This window comes from Trichechus manatus, unplaced genomic scaffold, assembly GCF_000243295.1.
Source record: "Trichechus manatus latirostris isolate Lorelei unplaced genomic scaffold, TriManLat1.0 scaffold00065, whole genome shotgun sequence".
Lineage (NCBI taxonomy): Eukaryota > Metazoa > Chordata > Mammalia > Sirenia > Trichechidae > Trichechus > Trichechus manatus.
Window position 1 is genome coordinate 7,347,308 of NW_004444001.1, and position 11,943 is coordinate 7,359,250.

Consider the following 11,943-nt stretch of genomic DNA (forward strand, 5'->3'; position numbering starts at 1 on the left):
TAGCCTCCCTAAAGGATCATGTGACTGTTACAAGTGCACAGAGGCCATCCAAGCTCTCCTCAGAAAAGTGCTAGTCTAAGCTTGATCAACAGATGAGGAAACTCAGGCCTAAAGTCAGCATGTGTCAGACACCTAGTCATACTGCTGGTAGACATCCATGTATGTCCTGAGATCACTGGGGTTAGTTCTGGTGTTGTTGCTGTTAGGTGCCATGGAGTCAATTTTCAACTCATAGCAACCCCATGTGACAGAGTAAAATTGCCCCATAGCGTTTTCTAGGCTGTTATCTTTATGGAGGAGATTGCCAGGCCTTTCTCTGATGGAGCAGCTGGATGGGTTCTAACCACCAACCTTTCTGTTAGCAGCCAAGTGCTTAACTGTCACACCACCAGGGCTCCTTGTTCTGGTGTTAGTTTGGTAAATTAAGTCAGCTGGGCACTTCAGGTTATCACAATTGGGCCCTTTCGCCCATCACAAAAGAAGGTCCCTTTGATGCCCAGCTTCACCACTGTCTTCCCTCTCCAGAGGGAAGCTGTGAACAGACTCCAAGTCCTGAGGGGTAGAGGGTTCATCCCAAGCCTTACTTTATGCCCCATTCCTCTCAGAGTCTCAGTGACCCATCAGGAAACCCCATAGCCACTCAGGGAGAACATGGTCCATCAGAGGCAAATCTGCCCCTGCCCCTCACTGTCCCCATTCCCTGAGATCAGGCCACAGTCCTCCCTCCAAAAACAACAGGCTGGCCAACATGGAGAAGAACTATTTATTGTTAGAGATAAGTCCAGACTTCAGAAAAGGAAGGCTGAATCCAGAGAAGAAGCACAGAGAGACTGCCCCCACAGGATGAGGGGCCAAGAGGAAGAAGACAGTCCAGGCAGTGAGTCTAGGCGGCAGTGGCAAAGCCCACCCTGTTGTTGCCAATGTCGAAGACAGAGTAGTAGGACCTGAGGAAGACGTCCCCGAGGATCCACAGGGGTTGGCCGTCCTGGGAGGACAGGTAGGTGGACATGACCCCCACGGTGCAATAGCCATTGTTCTGCTAGACAGGTCAGGAGCACAAATGCAGAGATGAGTGAGTCAGGGACTCTGCCCTTGAGGGCTCAGCTGTGCTTTGCACAGTGGCTAACTCATAGAGCCCAGTGCCTCTCCCCCCTAATTAATAATAATAACTAATAAGAGATAACGGTCATAGTTTTCACAGCCTTGTTCTAGAGAAGGGGGTTTAGAATCAATCAGTGGGGCCAATAAATCAGTGCTGTAAGAAGTCAGGAAATGGCACAAGGTGGGGAGGCTGAACATTTCTGACTCCCCACCCCTTCCTCCCCCACCCCCACAGTGCCCTTGCTGGCTCAGCCTGCAGGGGGCCAAGACTCACCTCGAGGATGTAAGAGGAGGGTGGCAGAGGAAACTGCACATCGTTAATGATGAAGGTGAAGGTGGGCAGGTCCTGGATGTTGCTACAGTTCACGAGAAACTGCAGAGAGGAACAGGAGCCAGATTAGCTCATCCCCCATCTGAGAGCACCCCTCTATAGGGTCCCAGGACTGAACTCCAAGGCTTGCTTTTGGAACGGAAGGTGCAGTGCTAAGGGAAAGTCCATGCATTACACATGTGGGTGCACAGCAGTGGGAGGGATATGGGGAGACCTGAGCATCTCCCCCACTGTGAAAACATTCCTTTGCATGAATTTCCCCCACAAGAGACTAACTCTCTCTGCCCTTTCTCGGCAAGTGTCCTTTGAAACACACAGATCTGTAGAAAGAGTAGCTGTGGGTCCTCCAGAGTTAGTGAGAACGTGTTAATTAGGCAAACCCTTTGCTAAGGTAAGCACAGGTGAGAGGGGCAGCAGGGACCTATAGAGGTGAGGGAGGTGAAGAATGTAAGGGTATCCCTTGTGGCTCACTTTCTCAGCCCCACATTGTAGTTACTTTTTTCTTATCCCAAAGCCAGGCAAGCATTTGATCTGTTTCCTCTGAGTGACTGCAGCTCAGAGGAAATACTTGCCTAGTAGTAACCTCCTCATACCCCCTCAGCACAAACCTGGTCCCACCTGAACCAGCCTCCAGGCCTCAGCCCTGCCCCGACCCCAGTCATCCCGGGCCCGCACACCTCCAGTGTCTTGGAGTAACTAGAGGTATGGAACCCAAGAATTAATCTGTTCCCACTTTCTCCTGGGGAAGGGGACACCTCCATCAGACGCACCTGTCCATACTCGTCCTCCTGGGCCCCTGTGGCCTGCAGAACGGCACTCAGATATTGCTGGGGCACAGTGAGCAGAGAGGTGCCTGTGTCCACAATGGCCTGGCAACCTTGGGAGCACCAGCCGGACGCCTGGCTGCCAATGAGGAACCTGAATGGTAAGGAGGAAAGCGACCTCAGCACCCCACCAACTCAGGGCAGATGAGGGAAAGACAGGTACCACCACAGAACCATGGTATACCTCAGGAAGGTAAGCATTCTGCAAGGTCAATCCAGCCATTCCCCTGCCTCACATCATACCAGAGTCTACCCAAAGCCACCTAAAAGGCCATGGGATCCTCTTTCTAAAAAATTCCAAGGAAGATTCTAGAAACACTAAAAGCAGGACCACTGATTCACTGTAAATGCTTGAAACAAACAAGTCCCTCAGCACACCCCAATTTCCAATCTGTAAGCACATGGAGCTGGACTAAACCCAAAAAAAAAAAAAAAAATTGCCTATGAGTCAATTCTGACTCATACCGACCCTATAGGACAGAATAGAACTGCCCCATAGGGTTTCCAAGGAGCGGCTAGTGGATTCGAACTGCCGACCTTTTAGTTAGCAGCCGTAGCTCTTAACCACTGCACTGCCAGGGCTCCAGAGTTGGGCTACGGGGTCTCTAATGTTCAGGATTCCAAGTCCTGCCCCTCCCTATATTGTCCCCATCCCACCTTTCTTCTCCAGGCTGAGCTGGGCCATGATACTTCAGCAAAGAGAGCTGTGGCTTTGTGGGAGCAGGCAGGGGGTATGGGGTAGGATGGTCCTCTGCTTCCCACCCACCCAGCATTGCCTGGATGTGTGTATAACACGGGGTGCCTCAAAGCCTGCTCCACATCCCCAGGGCCCTGCCACAGACTCACTCCTCAATGCCAATCTGCCAGTAGAGCTCCTGGGTGACAGGGGCCCAGTAGATCTGGCCCGAGTAGAGGCTGTTGTCCACACCCCCAAGGATGAGGGCTCCTCCGTCCTGAGAGCTTTGCTGGCTGCAGGAGACAAAGGGAGGGTGGGTTAGCAAGTAGCCCTGGAAAAGGACTTTCCTGCTGGGCAGAGTGAAGTAGTACGAAATAGAGCTCCAGCCCTGGCTCTGGAGTCCCTGGGTGGTGTAATTAAAGCGCTTGCTGCTAATCGAAAGGTTGGAGGTTTGAGATCACTCAGAGCTGCCTTGGAAGACAGGCCTGGAAACCTACTTCTGAAGAATCAGTCACTGAAAATCCTATGGAGCACAGTTCTAGTCTGATACACATGGGGTCACCCTGAGTTGGAGTTGACTCATAGCAATTGGCCCTGGCTCCAGGCTGGGGCTCCATGAGGGCTGGGCTGTGTCTCCCCTCAGACTGGGGCTTCCTGAGGGCAGGGCTGTGTCTCCCCTCAGACTGGGGCTTCCTGAGGGCAGGGCTGTGTCTCCCTCTCAGACTGGGGCTCCCTGAGGGCAGGGCTGTGTCTCCCCTCAGACTGGGGCTCCCTGAGGGCAGGGCTGTGTCTCCCCTCAGACTGGGGCTCCCTGAGGGCAGGGCTGTGTCTCCTCTCAGACTGGGGCTCCCTGAGGACAGGGCCGTGTCTCCCCTCAGACTGGGGCTTCCTGAGGGCAGGGCCATGTATCCCCTCAGGCTGGGGCTCCCTGAGAGCAGGGCTGTGTCTCCCCTCAGACTGGGGCTCCCTGAGGACAGGGCTGTGTCTCCCCTCAGACTGGGGCTTCCTGATGGCAGGGCCATGTATCTCCTCAGGCTGGGGTTCCCTGAGAGCAGGGCTGTGTCTCCCCTCAGACTGGGGCTCCCTGAGGGCAGGGCTGTGTCTCCCCTCAGACTGGGGCTCCCTGAGTGCAGGGCTGAGTCTCCCTATCACCTGGGGTGGGGGGGCAAGGGCTCCCTACCTTGGCTTCTCAGAATTCCCAGTGCCTCAGGCTACCAAATGATGCTGCCCCGCAGAGTCCTGCCTCTGACGGAGCCTCTGGTTGTACGGCCTCCCCATCCTGCACACATTCAGCTGTCCCCTGCCTCCCACTTCATGCCGCTGGTGGAACATGGCACCAGGAGCCCCACTCCGGGCCCAGCTTGTTACTTTTTTCCTGGGATCTGGAGGGAAGTAGGGCCTTGGTGGAGGAGAGGGAGGGACATTCCTTGTTTTTTCAGAGGTCTTCCCTGATAGGGGAATCTGAATGTGGAACTGGGTGGGCTTTCTAAAGGCTACGCTCAGAGTCATTGTAAACAGAAGCAGAGAGTAAGTCAGCAGCATTAGTAACAGGACAATATTGTGGAAAGCCAGATTCAAGTAAGTGATTAAACCACAAATAGTAGATGCTAAAGGAGCCCTGGTGGTACAACAGTTAGGTGCTCAGCCGTTCAAACCCACCCAGCGACTGCAGGAGAAAGACCTGGCGATCTGCTCCCATAAAGATTACAGCCTAGAAAACCATATGGGGCAGTTCTACTCTGTCACATGGGGTCACTATGAGTTGAAAATCAACTCCATAGCACCTAACAACAACAACAACGGTGGATGCTAACCATATCTTGAAGATAGTTGGCTAACTCTGGAGAAGAAAGAAGGAAAAGTCAGTTCCCGGCTGCTCACTCCCTCCAGCCACCCAGGCTCACGGCCCAGTGGCACTAAAGGACTTCTTTGCTCACATTTGCTGGTGATAACAATTTTTTCGGTGTTAACAGTGGACCTAGACCAGAAGACTTCAGGACCTGGCTAGGACAATAGATCAAAGGAGATGAAGCAACAGATTACTATACAAAAGAGGTGTTCAGGTAGAAAACATTTGGCCAGAAGGAAGTGAGCTAAATGGGGCCCTGGGCCGTAGGTAAATCAGCTGGAAGAGGAGAGATTCTGTCCTGGCCAAGTGGAGTAGACTAGAGACAGATTGGGGTGGGATGGCGGGGGGTGGGGGGTGCGGAGCGTAGGAGCCCAGGAGGGATTGTCCAGGGCAGCAGGGGTAGAGGGCTGGGAACTGGGGACAGGCTAAGTGGTTCCTCACTTGCTGAGGTAGAAGCTGAAGATGGGGCTGGTGAGTGCGTTCTCCTGCAGCATGCCCTGCAGGGCTGTGGTGGCACCACCCCTGGACAGGGCAGGGTAGGCCATGCCCATGATGCCATCAAACTTTGCGTAGACAAAGCTGGTACCCGGCTCATCCTCGCTTAGGCCAAACTCCTGGTTGGGGACCTCAATGCTCTGGACCTGGAGTGGGCAGAAAGGAGGGGAGGTGACAAAGCTGACTCCACCCACCTCCTCAGACTCCCCAGGGCCCCTGCCAAGGCTCCATTCTTCATCCTCTCTCCTCTGCTCCTTTTTCTGACAAGTCTTGCAAGAGCCACCTTCTCTTCCAAGCAACATCACTGCCTACCCACCCCACCCCCCATCCCCTTCTTCTGTGAACTCCCCAGGCTCTAAACTCTTTAAGGATAAGGACCGAGTCTGTCTCATTTATCATGGTGTCTCCAGCAGGACACATGATGGCCCTCAGTGGGTGTTAGGTGAGTAAATGAATGAGCTTCTATCGCATTGATTTCCTGTCCTGAGTTTTTCTGTTAGTTTTCAGGTCTCCATGCAAGTCTCCTCATTAGACTCTGATGTTCTGGTTGGAACCCAGCTCCCAGCCCTGGGCTACATTCCCCACATCCTAGGGTGGGAGCGGGAGGCAGTACCCACTCACAGTCAGGGTGTCATAGCCAAAGAAGCCGGTGAGGCTGCCGCTGCCATACTGCACAGAAAATGTCTGCCCATTGGTGGAGTAGGTGGAGGATTCACTGGGGTTGAAGCGTGGGTGGCTGGCTGCAGGGGGCAGTGGGGAAAAGACAACACCAAAAGATCAGGCTGGTGAGTGGAGGGCTTCCTGCCTCTGCCTCTCAGCCTGTGCTCACATCCTGGGGCCTCAGCACCCCGCCCCTCACTGAGTCAGGTGGTGGCCGGCCAAGGCTCCCTGCATTGGAAGGCCCATGGGAGCTGGCCAGCCTTGGCCTCAGTGCCACTCATTCTGACTTACAGAATCTTGCGCTATCCCAGGGCTGTGACCTCCCTGTGGGCAGGGTTACAGAGACTTCATCTTCATATCCCTGACTCCCAGTGGAGGGCCTGGCACACAGCAGGTACCAAATAATTACTCATCAAATGAAGGAATGGATGAACACCTGGGCCATCCCAGCATGTCCCCAACCCTCTCCCTATCAAGAAGCTGGTCATACCAGAATCCTGAGATAGCAAAGGCGCCAACGAGGAATCCTTTGACCAGAGGCATCAGGACCCAAACCCCAATAATTTAGAAGGGACTTGTGCAACCTTAAGGAAGTGAACATCGCCGGTCTCCCAATATGACTACAGAATGGGGACCACATCCTATATTTTTCTCTCATGTCCCTTGGAGACACTCAGTGAGAATTTAGTAAATAGTGGAGTGGTGTGGAGTAGAATCTTATAGAATTGAGTGAGATGGAATGGAGTAGAAATTATTCGTGTGGGATGGAATAACATTGCCCAGAGCGAACAGATTGGAGTTGAGGGGAGTAAAATGGAATGGAGTGGGAGGGATGGGGTGGAGTAAATCAAGGGGTACACATTGGTGAGCAGTGAAGGCAAAGGGGCCACCCAGCTACAAGGCAGAGCCTCTTCCCTCTGGCTCGGGCACACCATGTGACCTTGGACAAGTCCTTGGCTTTCTCCAGGCCTGAAGCTCCTCCCAGCAACCCCTCATAAAGTTGGTCCCTTCCTGCCCTGCCTGCTGCCACTCCCTGTGCAGCCCAGCACTCACTGCAGGCCGGGCTCTGGCAGTAGACAGAAGGCACCCACAAGTTGGAGGAGCCGGTGTCAAAGAGGACAAGGAAGTTCTGAGGTGGGGTCCCAATGCTGATCTCTCCAAAGTAGGCAGCCTAGGGGAGGAGGGCATAGGTAGGCTGTTAGCTCTGGAAGGACCCCAGGGAGGATGGGGCCCAGACTCCATGGGCACAGCAGAGAAGGGACCAGCCCCTGTCCTACAGCCCACACAAGAAGCAGGGGTCCAAGTCTTACCATCACACCTTCTCCTCAGTCCCTGCCTGCCCAAGACAGCTGAAAAGTTCTTTGTGGCTTGGCTGATGAGTCAGCACGGGCCCCTCCCCATCCTTTGCCCTAACAGTCACCCACAGTCAACAACGTCCAGGCTGGCAGGTCTGAGAGAGGAAGCAGACCACAGGGGTGGCGGGGAGCATTGAGGAGGGGCGCCACACACTGCCCAGGCCTGGCCCCTAGCCTTTGGCAACAGGGAGAGGGTGAGCACTCACATCAATGTATGCCATGGGCTCATAGACCACGCTGAAGTCGCTGAAGTCACTGAAGTGGTACTTCTGGGCAGGATCGTACTTGTGGGTCCTCAGGAACTCCTCCAGTAGTCCCTTATCCTTCATGGTCTCACGCATGGACTTCATTTTCTTCAGGGGGATTCTGCAGAGGGGCTGAGAGTCAGGCAGGGCCTATTCTCCTTCCTACAGGGCCTCTAAGAGCTACAGTCTTGTCTCTGTCTCTCCATCACTAGCTATGTGCCTCAGGCTCTCTGCTGCCCTGTCTCCCTGGGTCTGTCTCGTGTGTGTGTCTGTATGTCTCTCTCTTTCTGTCTCTCCCTGTCTTAGTCTGTTTCTCTGTCTCTATGTCTCTGTCTCTTCTCCCTCTGCCTCTCTCCTTCCCTTCTCCTTCTCCTCTTTCAAACCCCTTCTAAGGGCTGGCTCTATGATTCAGAAAACAATTATCTTTACTCATGTATGCCCCCACCCCATCTCCAGGGGCGTCCTAGCGTCCAGCTCTCCCATCTCAAATATCCCATAAATGCCTCCCCAGGAAGGGGACAGGCATTGCCCTTTTCAGGATATGTGCATTTTCTGAAGGGTTTCAGAGATGGCAACATTCATCCCAAAGAGAGTCTCCTCTTATGATGGGTCCTGGGCACGTGGCTGGATGTGGCAGTGCAGAGTACAGGGAACGAGCACTACAATGGGACTCGGAGACACAGCTCTAGTTCTGCCCCTGCCGTTAACTGTATGGCCCAGAGCTGACCACTGCTTTTCTCCGGGAAGCCAGGACCATGGGGAAGAGCTGCTCTGGATTTAGGACTTAGGAAGTATGAGCTTCTGCCCATGTCACTGCATGCACAGAATCCCCCCTCTCCGCAAGTATCCTCCTCCTAGACCTGCTTTCTGCCATTGCCTAGCATCTCTGCGGTCCCTCCCAGCCCTTGCTCCAGGCTTCAAGTTCCTGCTCCTTTCACTCCTTCCCCATCTAAATAATTCCCATCCCCTCAGGACCTGGCATCCTCCAGAAAATCTCCAATAAATCCATTCACTCTGAGATGTGAAGACTGATAGTAGCTCAGTGCTAACCACCTCCACAGAATTTATACATTAAAAAAAGTTTCTGAGAGGAGCCATCTCTTAGCCTAAGGAATCACTCTTTAATGGTGGAATAGCAGGCAGCATGGCCAGCTGGGAGCCTTCTCTGTCATCCCTGATGCCACTTAGTCCACCAGAGTTGGTGGCCTCACTCCCTTTGTCTTGACACATCAGCATACAGAGATTGACATTACTGGTGTTTCTGCTTAGGTGTTTTTGGGATCTGCCAGAGTGGCCAATTAAATTTTGGGCCCCTAAAGTCATGTTTTTAGGAGTCTCTGGATGGTGCAAATGGCTATGCATTCTCGACTATAAGCCGAAAGATTGGTGATTCGAACCCACCTAGAGACACCTAGTAAAACAGGCCTGGCAATCTGCTCCCAAAAAATCAGCCATTGAAAACCCGATGGAGCAGTTCTGCTCTGACACACCCGGGGTCGCCAAGAGTCGGAATCAACTCAATAGCAACTGGTTAGGGAGTTATAGGTGAGGACATTTTTAGAAAGCACCCCATATCCAGAAATAATTGCTCTTTTCTGTGGAAAGAAACCACACCCACGAATCAGCCATGGGCAGTTGTCACCCCTTTGGCTTTTGTATCTCTCAGTTTGGGTTCATCTTTTCTCCTCAGATAGGGGAAGGGGCTGTGCCTCTCCCTTTGACTGGAAGTTTCCCCAGGGCCTGTGCCTCCTCGCATCTCTGAGCCCCATTCAACACCAGCAAAGAGAGTCTTCCCTGTCCCTATCAGAAATTCCAGAGTACAGATAGATGGGAATCCTATCTGGCCAGGATGCCCCTTGCAAGGCAGTCTGTGGCCCAGGCTCCCTGCACCAGGCAGGCCCCATACTCACTTGACTTCTGCTGCCTCCAAAACGTGGAGGCAGAACAAGGCCACCAAGATCCACTTCATGATGCTGATTTCCAGCTCGCCACAGAGGAAAAGACACTCTCGAGTCCTGCAGTAGCAGTGGAGTGACAACCTGAGCAGTCCTTCTTCCTTTATACTTCAGGGACTCACCCACTTCCTGCCTCCTTGCCCTGAGCAAGCATGACCCAACCCCGATATACCCTGTACTGCATGCATCCATTGTTCCTTTGTGTGTTTCCACACACTTTTCATCTTACTGATTTTTTCACACAAGCAGTGGAGGCGAGGGAGTGCAAGCGATAAGAGAGAACAAAGTTGCCGTAAGATGAATTGGCAAGGATTATTTTTTTGTCCAGGAACCAGAGGTGTGATATAGGCGTCTTTGGGATGAGGGCCTGAGAAAGCTAGAGCCAGGGTGAGGGACACAGGATCTGTAAGCATGGTTTCTCAGCCTCAGCACTGTTGACATTTCGGGCTGGATAATTCTTTGTTGTAAATGCTGTCTTGTGCATTACAGAATGTTTAGCAGCATCCCTGGCCTCTACCCACTAGATGCCAGCAACACCCCCCACTCCCAAGCTATGACAACCAAAAATGTCTCCAGGCATTACTTCTAGGGGGCAAAATCATTGAGGCCCTCTGATTTATAGGTGATGCATTCAGAGATCTGACTTAGGTCCTGGTTCCCAGCATTCCAAACCCACCAGTGGGGAATGGAATTAAGGGTGTCTGGGGAATGATGGGGTCAGTAGCTATGATGATAGTGGTGAGGGTGGTGCTGATGGTGGCAATGATGGCAGCGTTGAGAGTATGCTGGTGGTGGGGCTGGGATGCCAATGGCTGAAGTCAGAGCTATTTGGGGTGGCTTTGGATGCTTTTAAGGTCAAATGGGGCATTTGGAGAAATTCTCATCATCATTTCTTTATTCAGCAAGTGTTCAGGACACACCACAGTGTAAGCTGCACCAGCTTCTGGTTGTGCCTCTCGTACCAGACCGGAACAACAAGGGGCCTGGGGCAGGGACAAGAAAAATGGGACATCCCTGTCCCTTGCTTCTGTTCTGCATTGTCCTGCCCTTCTCCTGCCCCATTATCTCTACCAGATGTTGGCTATAGTTTTGACTCCGACTCATGGTGACCCTGTGTGTGTCAGAGTAGAACCATGTGCTTCACAGGGTTTTCAATGGCTGATTTTTCAGAAGTAGATCACCAGGCCTTTCTTCCAAGGTGCCTCTGGGTGGAACCCTTTGCACCACTCAGGGACTCCCCCAACACTATATCAGACAGTAAGGTGTTCTGTCTCGGGGGACATCTAGCTCAATTGGTATAACATAGTGTCTTAGTTATCTAGTGCTGCTATAATAGAAATACCACAAGTGGATGACTTCAACAAACAGACGTTTATTCTCTCCCAGTCTAGGAGGCTAGAAGTCCAAATTCAGGGCATCAGCTCCAGGAGGCTTTTTCTCTCTGTCGGCTCTGGAGGAAGGTCCTTATCATCAATCTTCCCCTGGACTAGGAGCTTCTCAGCGCAGAGACCCCGAGTCCAAAGGGCGCACTTTTCTCCTGGCATTACTTTCTTTATGGTATGAGGTACCCCGTCTCTCTGCTCGATTCTCTTTTATATCTCAAAAGAGATTGATTTAAGACACAATCTAATCTTGTAGATTGAGTTCTGCCTCATTAACATAACTACCTCTAATCCTGCCTCATTAACACCATTGAGGCAGGATTTACAACACACAGGAAAATCACATCAGATGACAAAATGGTGGACAATCACACAATACTGGAAATCATGGCCTAGCCAAGCTGACAGATTTTTTTGGGGGACACAATTCAATCCATAACACATAGTTTATAAAGAAAATGTTCTACGTCCTACTTCGGTGAGTAGCATCTGGAGTCTTAAAAGCTTGTGAGCTGCCATCTAAGACTGGTCTTACCCCGTCGGGACCAAGGGAGAATGAAGAAAACCAAAGACACAAGGGAAAGATTAGTCCAAAGGACTAATGGACCACAACTACCACGGCCTCCACCAGACTGAGTCCAGCACAACTAGATGGTGCCCGGCTACCACCACCAACTGCTCTGACAGGGATGACAATAGAGGGTCCAGGAACAGAGCTGGAGGAAAATGTAGAACAAAATTCTAACTCCCAAAAAAAGACCAGACTTGCTGGTCTGACAGAGACTGGAGAAACCGTGAGAGTATGGCCCCGGACGCCCCTTTTAACTCAGTACTGAAGTCACTCCGGAGGTTTGCCCTTCAGCCAAAAATTAGACAGGTCCATAAAACAAACAGTAATACACATAGCTTAACCACATATATGGGACTAAATGGGCACACCAGCCCAGGGTCACGGATGAGATGGTGGGGGCGGGGGGACAGGAGAGGTGGTCAAATGGAAATACAGCATCCAAAGTCAAGAAGGGGAGAGTGTTGACACATTGTGAGGATGGCAACCAGTGTCAAAAAAC

The 11,943-nt window shown here is 52.2% G+C and overlaps 1 protein-coding gene across 1 annotated transcript; it reads right to left on the reverse strand.

Annotated features, from left to right (window-relative positions):
- Positions 1 to 752: 752 nt before the first annotated feature.
- Positions 753 to 9,565, reverse strand: PGC (progastricsin). The gene is made up of 9 exons (XM_004379442.1): positions 9,447 to 9,565; positions 7,498 to 7,657; positions 6,990 to 7,107; positions 5,898 to 6,016; positions 5,223 to 5,422; positions 3,103 to 3,225; positions 2,203 to 2,350; positions 1,376 to 1,474; positions 753 to 1,036 (listed from the first exon to the last, which is right to left on the reverse strand). Exons 1-9 carry the CDS (start codon positions 9,503 to 9,505, stop codon positions 884 to 886), a joined length of 1,179 nt encoding a protein of 392 aa, XP_004379499.1. The 5' UTR covers positions 9,506 to 9,565; the 3' UTR covers positions 753 to 883.
- Positions 9,566 to 11,943: the final 2,378 nt, after the last annotated feature.

Excerpts from the sequence above, each read along its gene's own strand:
- PGC (XM_004379442.1), bottom strand. The coding sequence starts at position 9,505 with ATGAAGTGGATCTTGGTGGCCTTGTTCTGCCTCCACGTTTTGGAGGCA. Across the intron at positions 7,658-9,446 it reads TTGGAGGCAGCAGAAGTCAA|AATCCCCCTGAAGAAAATGA; the intron begins GTGAGTATGGGG and ends GCCCCTCTGCAG. Across the intron at positions 2,351-3,102 it reads TGGCAGATTGGCATTGAGGA|GTTCCTCATTGGCAGCCAGG; the intron begins GTGAGTCTGTGG and ends CTTACCATTCAG.